Consider the following 18,788-nt stretch of genomic DNA (forward strand, 5'->3'; position numbering starts at 1 on the left):
TTAACTATATGATTTTGTCAATATCCCGGCTTGGTCCGGTTGATGGTTCGTTTTTTATGAGCGGAAGCGGACGCCCTTCCGGTTTATGTAAATAAGAAAGGCAATGGCGGGAATTAAGGACATCGAGACCAAACACAAGCGTTAGAGAGCTTTATGCCATACTGTAAAAGGTTTTACAGTGTCACTAAAGTACAGATTGACACATTCACGTCTTTCAGATGGAGTGATATCAGTCAGATAAGCTCAGATTGACTCGCTTGATGACAATACAGGTTTTATTTCAAATCAGGCCCAAAAACATTTTCAATCCCAAGCACCATTTGTGTTACAACATCTGGAAATGTGTATGTACAGCATACAGAGATCGTAAGTGTCATACTGATTTTACGACATGAGAATTCCCGAGCAAGAGCAAGGGTAAAACATAAATCCCTTAAAATAAATAAATGTCAACTAGGGAAAAAAGGGGCGGCCAACATGAACACCACAAGCCGCGGTAGAGTCATGGAAATTAATACCATGCATTGAAAACGCTGAATACCGGAGTCTGCTGAGATGAAAGGATGGGTAACACACCAAAAAAACTCAGAACAGTTTTAACACAAGCATCAAAGGATAGATTCTTCAGAAATGAGGTAAGTGATCGTCTCTCACGTCCTTCGAAGGTAGTGAAGAAGAGAATAATGACATATAGGGGGCGTGTCTTCCGACACCTGATGTCAAGGAGGGTAATTTTTGGCAAAATAGTACTGAAGACGCTACTAGATCATGATTCATGTCCAGTTAGGACTTCGACAGTAAGAGCAATGTGCAATATGTAATGCAGGATAAGTGAAAAATATATCTCTTATGGTTTCCGAGTCCTGCTCTTGAAACGCAATGTGACGGATGGACGGAGCATGTTTCTATATCCCCCACCAACTTCATGGGGACAGGGGATTATAACAAACATATCAATGAACTGTAGTAAAGTCACCGTATGAAAGCAAGGTGAGCCAGCAGTACTGACGTACCTGTGTTTGTTTCTGCAGCTGTTCCTTCACTTCACCAACTTGGGTGTCCCTCTGCTGCATCTGCGTCTTCAGCTCGTCTCGCTCCTTCTCCACACTGGCCAGCTTCTGCCGCGCCTCCACCGACGCCTGTTCTATGGCAGCAATGTTGGGCTGGGCTGCTTCCTGGTTGGCGGACTTGGCGCGGAGCTCGGCCATCTCCTTCTGGACCTGCTCCAGCTCCTTACCAACGTTCTCAGCCTGCTCCTTATACTTGCGTCCTATCTTCTTCAGCTGAAGGCAGAAATATGTTTCTATTTCAGACACATACTGTCATAATTACATTACGACCACTGTGAAATATTCTCTTCTGAATGGTGTCACTTGGGTTAGCTATTCCTTAAAGTGTGAGTGGCACAGAAGAAGTTTGTAACGTAACTATTGATGATTTGCTAGAGTGCACATCCAGATATCGCTACAAATACAAACATTAGTCATCAGAAGATGACAAATCCCCCTGGCCCCCACAAATTCGAAAGAACAAATTATCTGACCGTTACTTTAAGTCCAACATGATGATGATGGGATTCGAAACTTTGTATTCCTATGTCAGGTGCACACCACTATGAACAGAGTCAAAGTCAAACTTGTTGCCATGGAAACGAAAATAAATAAATATTCTATACACCCCCAAGTAGCAAACGGCACCATTTGGCAACCTGGTCTTTGTGTGTGCACAGTTTCAAGAATGAATACCTAATAGTTTTAGCGATATGGTCTGGACAAACACACCAATATGAACAGAGTCAGAGTCAAAGTCAAACTTGTTGCCATTAAAACAAGAAATATTAATATTTTTTATATTCCTCAATAGCAAATGGCACCACTTCAGTACTTGATTAATACATGTACCAAATTTGGATGAAAAATGTAGAACAGTTTTCTAGTTCTACATCTACACCTACACCTACCTCCTTTCCAGCAAAGTCTAACTTGTTTCCATGGAAACCAGGAAAAATCAAATTTTTGAAAATTCCTAAATAACAAAAGGTATCACTTCAGCCCTTGTACCAGGTTTGCATGAAAAGTTCAAATTGTTTCCATGGAAATCAAGAAAAATAAAAATGCTAAAAATACAAATATAGTAATATTCACCACTTCAGGACAAAATGATTACGGACGGATGGACAGACAGACGATGCATCGACTATGTCCCCATGCATCATATGCCAGGGGGATAAAAGAAGTTGACAATCAATATAGTCTTTTGCTACATAACATTCTTGTCTGCGAATAATCACCAGGCACCATTAGCAGTTCCCCACCTGGAGGGTATTATAGACACTAGAGATTAAAGGTGGGGTATAATTTGTGTTCTAAACCCACACCTGGATAACTATTCCTACCCACCTGGTTGATTGTCTTCATTTTCTCTTCAGCATCCTGCAATTTCTCCTCGTTCTGTTTCTTCAAGGTAACAATCTGCCCACTGGAAGAAAGATCACTCCCATCAACACCACAAATGAAGACACAAATTAGATGAGGTGGCAGTTATATACAATGAACTTATCAAAACACTACCCGTGAACACAAGGCCAAATGGATCTCTGAGAACGACTGGCAGGTGTTGACTATACGCCAAGAAAGCAGTGGATCAGTTTCTGTTAGCACTACTTCATTTTACGGCCATCAGCAAAATTCACTAATTCATTCCTTAATTTTGGACTTTTCTAGAATTTTCACACCATAAAGATAGAGAGTTAATTTCTTACTTCAGTTGAGTCAGCTGTGTTTTGACACTGTTTGCCTCCGTCCTGCAAGACAAACATCGGGAGTAAAGCTTGTGAACTACATGTAGTACACGTCCATATTTCAAAACATGCAAACTAAGTTTGTTTGTTGTTGTTGTTGAACGCTGCACTCGGCAATATTCCAGCTCTATGACAGCAAGGTGTAAATACCCTGCACCAGACAATCTACTGATTGACATCATGACGATCCATGCAATTGGGATATGATGACATGCATCAACTAAGTGCGAACCTGACCACTTGATCAACTTTTACGACAAGCATGTTTTCTGAAGACCAATTCTAATATCCAGGGCTCTGTTCCACAAAGCGATCTTAGTGCTAAGTTGATCGTAAGCCTATGATAAAGTATGTGAGTTACGACCAACTTAGTACTAAGATCGCTTTGTGGAACGGGGTCCAGATCTTTAGGATGCAAGTTGAGTCCGAGGCACTTACTGACTAGTTGACAAGTTGGCATTCAATTTAGACACCTCTGCCCTGAAAAGAGAAAACAATGTTGTTTTATATTTTATACATAGTTTTATTTAATAGTGGTTGAGTGAGTTGGGTTTGACACAGCATGTTCCGGGTTGTCCTCAATATCCCAGCTTGTCTGCCTAACTGGCAGCTCCACAAGGTCAATGTCACGGTCACAAAGTGTTCTTAAATAGATACCAGCTAACAGGATGTCCCCTTATGTATTGTTCAACCCTTAGTCATGTGCGGTGATCACCAACCTGTGTTTGTGTCGTTCCTCGTTCACCAGGGCCAGCTGTCGCTTCAGATTGTCCCTCTCCTGCCTACAACACCACGTTACACGAGAGCTTAAGTCATGGATACACACAAACAGCATCAGTCACACACAAACAGCATCAGTCACACACAAACAGCATCAGTTTGTTTGTTGTTTAATCCCGCACTTAGCAATATTCCAGCTATATGACGGCGGTCTGTAAATAAACAATTGAGTCTGGACCAGACAATCCAGTGATTTACATCATGAGCATTGATCCATGCAATTGGGATACGATGACATGCATCAACCAAGTCAGTGAGCCTGACCACCCGATCCCATTAGTCACATAGTTGCCTTTTACGGCAAGAATGGGTTGCTGAAGACCTATTAAAACCCAGGTTTTCACGGATCTCCAATTTTGTGTTCTGTCATCAGAATGCTAAGGAAGGCAACTCTGTAGAGTGTGTTGTGGAATGTTAGATCACTCATCTCAGAATGCTTCCAAAGTTCAACATCTTTTTTTAAATTAATCTAAGTTGTTAATAAGCTGATAACAATCTCACTAGATCTCTGTTCTAGCATTGACAGTGTTGAGAACACTTACACTATCCTGCGATGTTCCTCTGGGTCGGACTTGTTGGCCTGCTCGATGAGGTGATTGGTCCGTCCCTTCCACCGCTCCACCTCGTTCTGTATGGCCGTCTTCTCGGCACTGAGTGTATCCCGCTGGGCCTGCACACTGCGGAGGTTGGCCTGCAAGGGCTGGATGTCGCTCTCCATCTTCCTGATCTGTAACACAACCCCGGCAAGTGTAACAACCCCTTAAACTGTAACACAACCCCGGCAAGTGTAACAACCCCTCAAACTGTAACACAACCCCTCAAACTGTAACACAACCCCTCAAACTGTAACACAACCCTGGCAAGTGTAACAACCCCTCAAACTGTAACACAACCCCGGCAAGTGTAACAACCCCTCAAACTGTAACACAACCCCGGCAAGTGTAACAACCCCTCAAACTGTAACACAACCCTGGCAAGCGTAACAACCCCTCAAACTGTAACACAACCCCGGCAAGCGTAACAACCTCTCAAACTGTAACACAACCCTGGCAAGTGTAACAACCCCTCAAACTGTAACACAACCCCGGCAAGTGTAACAACCCCTCAAACTGTAACACAACCCCGGCAAGTGTAACAACCCCTCAAACTGTAACACAACCCCGGCAAGTGTAACAACCCCTCAAACTGTAACACAACCCCGGCAAGTGTAACAACCTCTCAAACTGTAACACAACCCCGGCAAGTGTAACAACCCCTCAAACTGTAACACAACCCCGGCAAGTGTAACAACCCCTCAAACTGTAACACAACCCCGGCAAGTGTAACAACCCCTCAAACTGTAACACAACCCCGGCAAGTGTAACAACCCCTCAAACTGTAACACAACCCCGGCAAGCGTAACAACCCCTCAAACTGTAACACAACCCCGGCAAGCGTAACAACCCCTCAAACTGTAACACAACCCTGGCAAGTGTAACAACCCCTCAAACTGTAACACAACCCCGGCAAGTGTAACAACCCCTCAAACTGTAACACAACCCCTCAAACTGTAACACAACCCCTCAAACTGTAACACAACCCTGGCAAGTGTAACAACCCCTCAAACTGTAACACAACCCTGGCAAGCGTAACAACCCCTCAAACTGTAACACAACCCTGGCAAGCGTAACAACCCCTCAAACTGTAACACAACCCTGGCAAGTGTAACAACCTCTCAAACTGTAACACAACCCTGGCAAGTGTAACAACCCCTCAAACTGTAACACAACCCCGGCAAGCGTAACAACCCCTCAAACTGTAACACAACCCCGGCAAGTGTAACAACCCCTCAAACTGTAACACAACCCCGGCAAGTGTAACAACCCCTCAAACTGTAACACAACCCCGGCAAGCGTAACAACCCCTCAAACTGTAACACAACCCCGGCAAGCGTAACAACCCCTCAAACTGTAACACAACCCTGGCAAGTGTAACAACCCCTCAAACTGTAACACAACCCCGGCAAGTGTAACAACCCCTCAAACTGTAACACAACCCCTCAAACTGTAACACAACCCTGGCAAGTGTAACAACCCCTCAAACTGTAACACAACCCTGGCAAGCGTAACAACCCCTCAAACTGTAACACAACCCTGGCAAGTGTAACAACCTCTCAAACTGTAACACAACCCTGGCAAGTGTAACAACCCCTCAAACTGTAACACAACCCCGGCAAGCGTAACAACCCCTCAAACTGTAACACAACCCTGGCAAGTGTAACAACCCCTCAAACTGTAACACAACCCTGGCAAGTGTAACAACCCCTCAAACTGTAACACAACCCCTCAAACTGTAACAACCCCTCAAACTGTAACACAACCCCTCAAACTGTAACAACCCCTCAAACTGTAACACAACCCCTCAAACTGTAACAACCCCTCAAACTGTAACACAACCCCTCAAACTGTAACACAACCCCTCAAACTGTAACACAACCCCTCAAACTGTAACAACCCCTCAAACTGTAACACAACCCCGGCAAGTGTAACAACCCCTCAAACTGTAACACAACCCTGGCAAGTGTAACAACCTCTCAAACTGTAACACAACCCTGGCAAGTGTAACAACCTCTCAAACTGTAACACAACCCCTCAAACTGTAACACAACCCTGGCAAGCGTAACAACCCCTCAAACTGTAACACAACCCTGGCAAGCGTAACAACCCCTCAAACTGTAACACAACCCTGGCAAGTGTAACAACCTCTCAAACTGTAACACAACCCTGGCAAGTGTAACAACCCCTCAAACTGTAACACAACCCCGGCAAGCGTAACAACCCCTCAAACTGTAACACAACCCTGGCAAGTGTAACAACCCCTCAAACTGTAACACAACCCTGGCAAGTGTAACAACCCCTCAAACTGTAACACAACCCCTCAAACTGTAACAACCCCTCAAACTGTAACACAACCCCGGCAAGTGTAACAACCCCTCCAACTGTAACACAACCCCGGCAAGTGTAACAACCTCTCGAACTGTAACACAACCCCTCAAACTGTAACAACCCCTCAAACTGTAACACAACCCTGGCAAGCGTAACAACCCCTCAAACTGTAACACAACCCCGGCAAGTGTAACAACCCCTCAAACTGTAACACAACCCCTCAAACTGTAACAACCCCTCAAACTGTAACACAACCCTGGCAAGCGTAACAACCCCTCAAACTGTAACACAACCCTGGCAAGTGTAACAACCTCTCAAACTGTAACACAACCCCTCAAACTGTAACAACCCCTCAAACTGTAACACAACCCCGGCAAGTGTAACAACCCCTCAAACTGTAACACAACCCCTCAAACTGTAACAACCCCTCAAACTGTAACACAACCCCGGCAAGTGTAACAACCCCTCAAACTGTAACACAACCCCTCAAACTGTAACACAACCCTGGCAAGCGTAACAACCCCTCAAACTGTAACACAACCCCTCAAACTGTAACAACCCCTCAAACTGTAACACAACCCCGGCAAGTGTAACAACCCCTCAAACTGTAACACAACCCCTCAAACTGTAACACAACCCTGGCAAGCGTAACAACCCCTCAAACTGTAACACAACCCCTCAAACTGTAACAACCCCTCAAACTGTAACACAACCCTGGCAAGCGTAACAACCCCTCAAACTGTAACACAACCCCGGCAAGTGTAACAACCCCTCAAACTGTAACACAACCCCTCAAACTGTAACACAACCCCTCAAACTGTAACAACCCCTCAAACTGTAACACAACCCCGGCAAGTGTAACAACCCCTCAAACTGTAACACAACCCCTCAAACTGTAACACAACCCCTCAAACTGTAACACAACCCCTCAAACTGTAACAACCCCTCAAACTGTAACACAACCCTGGCAAGCGTAACAACCCCTCAAACTGTAACACAACCCTGGCAAGCGTAACAACCCCTCAAACTGTAACACAACCCTGGCAAGTGTAACAACCTCTCAAACTGTAACACAACCCTGGCAAGCGTAACAACCCCTCAAACTGTAACACAACCCCTCAAACTGTAACAACCCCTCAAACTGTAACACAACCCTGGCAAGCGTAACAACCCCTCAAACTGTAACACAACCCCGGCAAGTGTAACAACCCCTCAAACTGTAACACAACCCCTCAAACTGTAACACAACCCCTCAAACTGTAACAACCCCTCAAACTGTAACACAACCCCGGCAAGTGTAACAACCCCTCAAACTGTAACACAACCCTGGCAAGCGTAACAACCCCTCAAACTGTAACACAACCCCTCAAACTGTAACACAACCCCTCAAACTGTAACACAACCCCTCAAACTGTAACAACCCCTCAAACTGTAACACAACCCCGGCAAGTGTAACAACCCCTCAAACTGTAACACAACCCCTCAAACTGTAACACAACCCCTCAAACTGTAACACAACCCCTCAAACTGTAACACAACCCCTCAAACTGTAACACAACCCCTCAAACTGTAACAACCCCTCAAACTGTAACACAACCCCGGCAAGTGTAACAACCCCTCAAACTGTAACACAACCCCGGCAAGTGTAACAACCCCTCAAACTGTAACACAACCCCTCAAACTGTAACAACCCCTCAAACTGTAACACAACCCCGGCAAGTGTAACAACCCCTCAAACTGTAACACAACCCCTCAAACTGTAACACAACCCCTCAAACTGTAACACAACCCCGGCAAGTGTAACAACCCCTCAAACTGTAACACAACCCCGGCAAGTGTAACAACCTCTCAAACTGTAACACAACCCCGGCAAGTGTAACAACCCCTCAAACTGTAACACAACCCCGGCAAGTGTAACAACCCCTCAAACTGTAACACAACCCCGGCAAGTGTAACAACCCCTCAAACTGTAACACAACCCCGGCAAGTGTAACAACCCCTCAAACTGTAACACAACCCCGGCAAGCGTAACAACCCCTCAAACTGTAACACAACCCCGGCAAGCGTAACAACCCCTCAAACTGTAACACAACCCTGGCAAGTGTAACAACCCCTCAAACTGTAACACAACCCCGGCAAGTGTAACAACCCCTCAAACTGTAACACAACCCCTCAAACTGTAACACAACCCCTCAAACTGTAACACAACCCTGGCAAGTGTAACAACCCCTCAAACTGTAACACAACCCTGGCAAGCGTAACAACCCCTCAAACTGTAACACAACCCTGGCAAGCGTAACAACCCCTCAAACTGTAACACAACCCTGGCAAGTGTAACAACCTCTCAAACTGTAACACAACCCTGGCAAGTGTAACAACCCCTCAAACTGTAACACAACCCCGGCAAGCGTAACAACCCCTCAAACTGTAACACAACCCCGGCAAGTGTAACAACCCCTCAAACTGTAACACAACCCCGGCAAGTGTAACAACCCCTCAAACTGTAACACAACCCCGGCAAGCGTAACAACCCCTCAAACTGTAACACAACCCCGGCAAGCGTAACAACCCCTCAAACTGTAACACAACCCTGGCAAGTGTAACAACCCCTCAAACTGTAACACAACCCCGGCAAGTGTAACAACCCCTCAAACTGTAACACAACCCCTCAAACTGTAACACAACCCTGGCAAGCGTAACAACCCCTCAAACTGTAACACAACCCTGGCAAGCGTAACAACCCCTCAAACTGTAACACAACCCTGGCAAGTGTAACAACCTCTCAAACTGTAACACAACCCTGGCAAGTGTAACAACCCCTCAAACTGTAACACAACCCCGGCAAGCGTAACAACCCCTCAAACTGTAACACAACCCTGGCAAGTGTAACAACCCCTCAAACTGTAACACAACCCTGGCAAGTGTAACAACCCCTCAAACTGTAACACAACCCCTCAAACTGTAACAACCCCTCAAACTGTAACACAACCCCTCAAACTGTAACAACCCCTCAAACTGTAACACAACCCCTCAAACTGTAACAACCCCTCAAACTGTAACACAACCCCTCAAACTGTAACACAACCCCTCAAACTGTAACACAACCCCTCAAACTGTAACAACCCCTCAAACTGTAACACAACCCCGGCAAGTGTAACAACCCCTCAAACTGTAACACAACCCTGGCAAGTGTAACAACCTCTCAAACTGTAACACAACCCTGGCAAGTGTAACAACCTCTCAAACTGTAACACAACCCCTCAAACTGTAACACAACCCTGGCAAGCGTAACAACCCCTCAAACTGTAACACAACCCTGGCAAGCGTAACAACCCCTCAAACTGTAACACAACCCTGGCAAGTGTAACAACCTCTCAAACTGTAACACAACCCTGGCAAGTGTAACAACCCCTCAAACTGTAACACAACCCCGGCAAGCGTAACAACCCCTCAAACTGTAACACAACCCTGGCAAGTGTAACAACCCCTCAAACTGTAACACAACCCTGGCAAGTGTAACAACCCCTCAAACTGTAACACAACCCCTCAAACTGTAACAACCCCTCAAACTGTAACACAACCCCGGCAAGTGTAACAACCCCTCCAACTGTAACACAACCCCGGCAAGTGTAACAACCTCTCAAACTGTAACACAACCCCTCAAACTGTAACAACCCCTCAAACTGTAACACAACCCTGGCAAGCGTAACAACCCCTCAAACTGTAACACAACCCCGGCAAGTGTAACAACCCCTCAAACTGTAACACAACCCCTCAAACTGTAACAACCCCTCAAACTGTAACACAACCCTGGCAAGCGTAACAACCCCTCAAACTGTAACACAACCCCGGCAAGTGTAACAACCTCTCAAACTGTAACACAACCCCTCAAACTGTAACAACCCCTCAAACTGTAACACAACCCCGGCAAGTGTAACAACCCCTCAAACTGTAACACAACCCCTCAAACTGTAACAACCCCTCAAACTGTAACACAACCCCGGCAAGTGTAACAACCCCTCAAACTGTAACACAACCCCTCAAACTGTAACACAACCCTGGCAAGCGTAACAACCCCTCAAACTGTAACACAACCCCTCAAACTGTAACAACCCCTCAAACTGTAACACAACCCCGGCAAGTGTAACAACCCCTCAAACTGTAACACAACCCCTCAAACTGTAACACAACCCTGGCAAGCGTAACAACCCCTCAAACTGTAACACAACCCCTCAAACTGTAACAACCCCTCAAACTGTAACACAACCCTGGCAAGCGTAACAACCCCTCAAACTGTAACACAACCCCGGCAAGTGTAACAACCCCTCAAACTGTAACACAACCCCTCAAACTGTAACACAACCCCTCAAACTGTAACAACCCCTCAAACTGTAACACAACCCCGGCAAGTGTAACAACCCCTCAAACTGTAACACAACCCCTCAAACTGTAACACAACCCCTCAAACTGTAACACAACCCCTCAAACTGTAACAACCCCTCAAACTGTAACACAACCCTGGCAAGCGTAACAACCCCTCAAACTGTAACACAACCCTGGCAAGCGTAACAACCCCTCAAACTGTAACACAACCCTGGCAAGTGTAACAACCTCTCAAACTGTAACACAACCCTGGCAAGCGTAACAACCCCTCAAACTGTAACACAACCCCTCAAACTGTAACAACCCCTCAAACTGTAACACAACCCTGGCAAGCGTAACAACCCCTCAAACTGTAACACAACCCCGGCAAGTGTAACAACCCCTCAAACTGTAACACAACCCCTCAAACTGTAACACAACCCCTCAAACTGTAACAACCCCTCAAACTGTAACACAACCCCGGCAAGTGTAACAACCCCTCAAACTGTAACACAACCCTGGCAAGCGTAACAACCCCTCAAACTGTAACACAACCCCTCAAACTGTAACACAACCCCTCAAACTGTAACACAACCCCTCAAACTGTAACAACCCCTCAAACTGTAACACAACCCCGGCAAGTGTAACAACCCCTCAAACTGTAACACAACCCCTCAAACTGTAACACAACCCCTCAAACTGTAACACAACCCCTCAAACTGTAACACAACCCCTCAAACTGTAACACAACCCCTCAAACTGTAACAACCCCTCAAACTGTAACACAACCCCGGCAAGTGTAACAACCCCTCAAACTGTAACACAACCCCGGCAAGTGTAACAACCCCTCAAACTGTAACACAACCCCTCAAACTGTAACAACCCCTCAAACTGTAACACAACCCCGGCAAGTGTAACAACCCCTCAAACTGTAACACAACCCCTCAAACTGTAACACAACCCCTCAAACTGTAACACAACCCCTCAAACTGTAACACAACCCCTCAAACTGTAACAACCCCTCAAACTGTAACACAACCCTGGCAAGTGTAACAACCCCTCAAACTGTAACACAACCCCGGCAAGTGTAACAACCCCTCAAACTGTAACACAACCCTGGCAAGTGTAACAACCCCTCAAACTGTAACACAACCCCTCAAACTGTAACACAACCCCTCAAACTGTAACACAACCCCTCAAACTGTAACAACCCCTCAAACTGTAACACAACCCCTCAAACTGTAACACAACCCCTCAAACTGTAACACAACCCCTCAAACTGTAACAACCCCTCAAACTGTAACACAACCCCGGCAAGTGTAACAACCCCTCAAACTGTAACACAACCCCGGCAAGTGTAACAACCCCTCAAACTGTAACACAACCCCGGCAAGTGTAACAACCCCTCAAACTGTAACACAACCCCTCAAACTGTAACACAACCACTCAAACTGTAACAACCCCTCAAACTGTAACACAACCCCGGCAAGTGTAACAACCCCTCAAACTGTAACACAACCCCTCAAACTGTAACAACCCCTCAAACTGTAACACAACCCCTCAAACTGTAACACAACCCCTCAAACTGTAACAACCCCTCAAACTGTAACACAACCCCTCAAACTGTAACACAACCCCTCAAACTGTAACACAACCCCTCAAACTGTAACAACCCCTCAAACTGTAACACAACCCTGGCAAGTGTAACAACCCCTCAAACTGTAACACAACCCCGGCAAGTGTAACAACCCCTCAAACTGTAACACAACCCCGGCAAGCGTAACAACCCCTCAAACTGTAACACAACCCCGGCAAGCGTAACAACCTCTCAAACTGTAACACAACCCTGGCAAGTGTAACAACCCCTCAAACTGTAACACAACCCCGGCAAGTGTAACAACCCCTCAAACTGTAACACAACCCTGGCAAGTGTAACAACCCCTCAAACTGTAACACAACCCTGGCAAGCGTAACAACCTCTCAAACTGTAACACAACCCTGGCAAGTGTAACAACCCCTCAAACTGTAACACAACCCCTCAAACTGTAACAACCCCTCAAACTGTAACACAACCCTGGCAAGCGTAACAACCTCTCAAACTGTAACACAACCCTGGCAAGTGTAACAACCTCTCAAACTGTAACACAACCCCTCAAACTGTAACACAACCCTGGCAAGTGTAACAACCCCTCAAACTGTAACACAACCCTGGCAAGTGTAACAACCCCTCAAACTGTAACACAACCCTGGCAAGTGTAACAACCCCTCAAACTGTAACACAACCCTGGCAAGCGTAACAACCTCTCAAACTGTAACACAACCCCGGCAAGTGTAACAACCCCTCAAACTGTAACACAACCCCGGCAAGTGTAACAACCCCTCAAACTGTAACACAACCCTGGCAAGTGTAACAACCCCTCAAACTGTAACACAACCCTGGCAAGCGTAACAACCTCTCAAACTGTAACACAACCCTGGCAAGTGTAACAACCCCTCAAACTGGGCGCCACCATTTTGTGTGAAGCAAACGCAAGTGATACAAGAGGTGGAATCTAATTGGTCCTCAGGAGAGGTTTAGAAGGGACATAGCTAGTAATAGCCACTGGTGGCGCTACGATCGAGCCCAGGAATTCCAGCCTAGTTCGGCAAGGGTGGAAACTGGACTTTTAAAGTCAGTTAACTCTCTTGCCTCGGGAAGATGGCCTGTTTCACGATTGTGAGCCTACCTTGGCCTCAAGGACCCCTGTATCACGATTGTGAGCCTACCTTGGCCTTGAGACCGCCTGTTTCACGATTGTGAGCCTACCTTGGCCTCGAGAACCCCTGTGTCATGATCATGTGCTTACCTTGGCCTCAAGAACCCCTGTGTCAAGATCATGTGCTTAACTTGGCCTCAAGAACCCCTGTGTCATGATCATGTGCTTCCCTTGGCCTCAAGAACCCCTGTGTCATGATCATGTGCTTCCCTTGGCCTCAAGAACCCCTGTGTCATGATCATGTGCTTACCTTGGCCTGAAGAACCCCAGTGTCATGATCATGTGCTTCCCTTGGCCTGAAGAACCCCTGTGTCATGATCATGTGCTTCCCTTGGCCTCAAGAACCCCTGTGTCATGATCGTGTGCTTACCTTGGCCTGAAGAACCCCTGTGTCATGATCGTGTGCTAAACCTGGCCTCAAGAACCCCTGTGTCATGATCATGTGCTTCCCTTGGCCTCAAGAACCCCTGTGTCATGATCGTGTGCTAACCCTGGCCTCAAGAACCCCTGTGTCATGATCATGTGCTTACCTTGGCCTCAAGAACCCCTGTATCACGATTATATGCTTACCTTGGCCTCGAGACTTGTGACCTGCTGCTGCATCTTGTCTCTCTCCTCTCTCAGCAGCTTGTTGCTGTCTGTCAAAACGTTCATGTTCTCCACCTTCCTCATCAAGTCCGCATGCTGGACAGCAGTTTGGACAGACACCTTCAAACACAGGATACCATGTACATTTGTATAGACAACTTCAACATACAGGACACCAAGTATATTCAACTACAGACACCTAGAAGAACAGGAAATCATGAATACTGACACCTTCAACACACACATGTATGCCAAAACTACTCCCACCAAACACACACAGATGTGAGGATTTTCCTCTGACAAGGAAACTTTTATAAAACCATACAGGTTAAGCTGCCTACCTGAGATCGTGTCCTCTCCTCCGTGAGCGTCTTGTTGGCGTAGTCCAGCTGTTTCTCCAGGTGAGAGAATCTCTGATTCACACGTGTTGTCTCAGCCTGGGCCACCTCCAGTTTCGTCTCTGCGATCTCCTTGTCTCTCCGCAGGAATCTGCAAGAACAGCAGCAGTTGAACACAAGGTACTAGAGCGTGACTTTTCAGGACAGACATATCCCGAAGAGACATCAGGTTGCTGGCGCCACCTTACAACTGATGGGGAACTACCACAACAGTTTAACACAAGGTACTAGAGCGTGACTTTTCAGGACAGACATATCCCGAATATTCCAGCTATATGACGGTGATCTGTAAATAATCAAGTCTGAAACAGACTATCCAGTGATTGATGTCATGAGCATCGATCCATGCAACTTGGATACGATGACTTGCATTACCAAGTCATTGAGCCTGACCACCCGATCCTGTTGTTCGCCTCTTACGACAAACAAAGTCGACTTTTACAGCAAGCATGGGTTGCTGAAGACCTATTCTACCCCGGATCTTCACAGGTACAACAGGTTGATGGTGACACCATACAACTGATGGGAAAACAACATCCCTATCTGATTCTCATGTACTTGGGTAAGTCAACTGTCAATGTACTTGTCTGGAACTTTCAATACCCACTTCCATTCCAGCCACAAATAGATCCACTGACCATACCAAATTTTGACATACATGCTTGGGACCTATTCTGCTCATGGGGTCTTGAGATGCATGTAACATTTATCAAACTACATAAAATATGAACTAGAAAGTGTTTTTACTCGTAAAAACATATGTCTCCCCCAACTCCCCTAACCCCCATTCATTCGTTTACTTCACGTTAAACCCCATCTCTTCATTCCCACCCTCCATTACTAAATAACAGAGACAAAAATAGAACTCCTAGAAATTTCAAACAACTAATGGGCACCACTTCAGCGTCTAATCAACACCACTAATCCCTCAATCATTTACCCACCTGACAGTGTAGTCATCTAAGTAGCACAGTTTTCTTGTTACTGAAGTATTTGTAGAAAATCCACTTAAAGTACTAATAGAGTTTGGACACAAATATATTAATATCCCCAACATATCAGAAATGATGTAGCAATGTTATATGGCACAAAGGAAAGTCTCTGTGATGTAATTGCCCGTGTATCTGACTCTGCAGGTCTTCTACACAATGACATATGTGATGTCATGGAAACTGTAATAGCAAGGCACCACACCAGCTCTCTGATGTGAAAGATCCTTGACATAAATATGGTCAATAACAGTTTCTTTCCTGGTAGTGGACACTTCAATCAGCTGCGTGAAGGGTTCTTGCAAAAGAGGTTGCGCTTTGTTTGTATTGAGGTCAATGTTGAAATATTAAGCGTTTCTGAGTTATGGTCCGGAAACAAAGCTTACTCCCATTCAGAGCCTATGTTCAACTTATCTCCATGGAAACGAGAAAAAATAAAAATGTCAAAAATCTCTAAATAGCAAAAGGCACCACTTCAGTGCTGGGTTAATGTGTATAGAAAGTTTCGCGAAAAAATATTAAACGGTTTCTGAGTTATGGTCTGGAAACGGTGGGAACGCCGACGCCGATGCCGACGCCGACGCCGACGCCGACGGGAACCGTGCCAAAAACAATATGTCTCCCTCCATTCTGGGGGAGACATAATAACTGTACATTCTCAATACGTAGAGCAAGTAACTTTCTGACGTAGTTTACCTGATGACTTCAAGCAGCTGATCTGAGGACTTGGCCACGTCCTCACCCACAGCCTTCCCAGCCACGCCCACTGCTTTCCCAGCCACGCCCACTGATGCCTTCTTCTGTATTGCTGTCACCTGGCCGCTCAGCTGCAGCAGCAGGAGGAGACGTATGAGGAGACGTATGAGGAGATGTATTAGGAGATGTATAAAGAGACATATGAGGAGATGTATGAGGAGACATATGACTACAACTTTATATGAACAGATGATTTAACTGTTTTGTCATGGAAAAGAGTCCCGTCAAAATAATGAAATACTGCAGACATGTGCAATGTATAACCTTAACAGCATGATCAACCCCAAACTGGCAACACTTCTGCAGGACCAGTATTGGCATATTGGCATATGTATACTCCCAGTTCTTAGCATGGTTAAAGCCTAGAAAACATATCTTCACAGTGTGGAAATGTCAAGGAAGAAGAGAGCCGGGTTAAACATTTTTGGAACATTTTTCAGTCATGTCAGTGTGTCAGTTTGATGTTGGTGGAAAGCCTGAAGTGATGCAGGTGTTCAGAAGGGTACAAAGCAAAGAGAAAAGGACCCTGGTCAGTCCTACCTTCTGCATCTGTTCGTGCAGCACCGTGTTCTGCTGGGTGAGGTCCTGCACCCTCTTCTCCAGCAGCTTGGTCTCCTCCCTCAGGATCCGCTCCTGCTCCATCCACGACGTCTGCAACAGCACATCGGTACACTCAACAAGGATGGTCAACACACTGGCACAGTGTACAGAGGTTACACAACAGTATCAGCTGAGACAAGGAAACAGCCTCACATTGGGTAGAAACTAGGGAATGAAACCTGTGTCCTGAGCCTGACGAACCAACTCGGGGACCGATTAGCTTCTTCATGGCCTCAGGTACTACAGAACAGAGGGGTTCGAAGTAGCATGGTAGGACAAAGACAGCAGAAACAGCTGTTGTATTAAACAATAACCAAATTTCTAAATACATACTGATGTTAACACATTTATCCCATTGCCCTAAACTTTCCACAACCAGTGATCTAGGCACTGAAGGGGCAGAACTCGGAGGAAAGAAGGAACTCTACCTGGGACTCCTTGAGGGTCTGCTCAGCTTTCTTGGCCGCCTCCTGTGAGACTGACAGCGTCTTGTTGAAATCTTCCACCTGTAGGACACAAGACAATCAGTGACTCGAAACATAAGCATTGAGTGGCACAGAAGGCGTGACACAGTAGCATGACACAAGAACACAATCACTGACACAGTAGCACGACAATCACTGACATGGCATGACACAAGAACACTATCACTGACACAGTAGCATGACACTCATTGACATGGCATCATGACACAAGAACACTATCACTGACACAGTAGCATGACAATCATTGACATGGCATGACACAAGAACACTATCACTGACACAGTAGCATGACAATCACTGACACAGTAGCATGACAATCACTGACACAGTAGCATGACACAAGAACACAATCACTGACACAGTAGCATGACAATCATTGACATGGCATGACACAAGAACACAATCACTGACACAGTAGCACGACAATCACTGACATGGCATGACACAAGAACACTATCACTGACACAGTAGCATGACAATCATTGACATGGCATCATGACACAAGAACACTATCACTGACACAGTAGCATGACAATCACTGACACAGTAGCATGACAATCACTGACACAGTAGCATGACACAAGAACACAATCACTGACACAGTAGCACGACAATCACTGACATGGCATGACACAAGAACACAATCACTGACACAGTAGCATGACAATCACTGACATGGCATGACACAAGAACACAATCACTGACACAGTAGCACGACAATCACTGACATGGCATGACACAAGAACACAATCACTGACACAGTAGCACGACAATCACTGACATGGCATGACACAAGAACACAATCACTGACACAGTAGCATGACAATCATTGACATGGCATCATGACACAAGAACACAATCACTGACACAGTAGCATGATGAGATGTAGTGGAAAGACTACTGTAAGGAGAATGTTCAGTGGGGATGGGCAACAGAGTAGAAAGTGTTGCAAGTTCCTCACCCGTTTCTTGTAGGTCGTCAGGGCCTCCACATCAGCGGCATGGAGGATCAGCTCCCTCTCGTACTTGGTCTGTGACTGGAATACAAGCACAAGATATCAGTCATGATGGAGACCTACGGCTGACTTCCAAAGTTGGTGCACCTAACAGCCCTTATTAATGGGTTCCATTTGTTTGCTATAGCTGTAATGGAGGGCAGGTGATGTCCCCACTGCCGTGGTAATACAGTACCACCAACACTCCGCACGGAATCTTGACACAAATTGGCTAACCATGTTTTATTCTCTGTGTCTTATCCCTGGAATACCACACATGGTGGAGACAGGTGACATCAAGGAAGTATCAGTTCTGCACATATCACCATTATACTTGGTACTTGTACAAGAGGTCA

General features: G+C 45.9%; 1 protein-coding gene across 7 annotated transcripts in view; it reads right to left on the reverse strand.

The window, feature by feature from the left end:
* The window catches only part of LOC124115607 (nucleoprotein TPR-like), an 82,678-nt gene that overhangs the window by 22,065 nt on the left and 41,825 nt on the right, over positions 1-18,788 (reverse strand). For all 7 annotated transcript variants that reach the window (XM_048399467.1, XM_048399466.1, XM_048399465.1 and 4 more), the window contains exons 33-44: positions 18,400-18,474; positions 17,382-17,459; positions 16,894-17,004; positions 16,294-16,424; positions 14,552-14,699; positions 14,193-14,330; positions 4,123-4,307; positions 3,520-3,582; positions 3,239-3,280; positions 2,762-2,803; positions 2,400-2,478; positions 1,014-1,283 (exon numbers count right to left, since the gene is read on the reverse strand). In XM_048399467.1, coding sequence (XP_048255424.1) covers positions 1,014-1,283; positions 2,400-2,478; positions 2,762-2,803; positions 3,239-3,280; positions 3,520-3,582; positions 4,123-4,307; positions 14,193-14,330; positions 14,552-14,699; positions 16,294-16,424; positions 16,894-17,004; positions 17,382-17,459; positions 18,400-18,474 — 1,362 coding nt within the window. The remainder of the gene's footprint in view (positions 1-1,013; positions 1,284-2,399; positions 2,479-2,761; positions 2,804-3,238; positions 3,281-3,519; positions 3,583-4,122; positions 4,308-14,192; positions 14,331-14,551; positions 14,700-16,293; positions 16,425-16,893; positions 17,005-17,381; positions 17,460-18,399; positions 18,475-18,788) is intronic.

The sequence above is a fragment of the Haliotis rufescens genome, unplaced genomic scaffold (genome assembly GCF_023055435.1).
Source record: "Haliotis rufescens isolate VD_foot unplaced genomic scaffold, xgHalRufe1.0.p SCAF_2, whole genome shotgun sequence".
Lineage (NCBI taxonomy): Eukaryota > Metazoa > Mollusca > Gastropoda > Lepetellida > Haliotidae > Haliotis > Haliotis rufescens.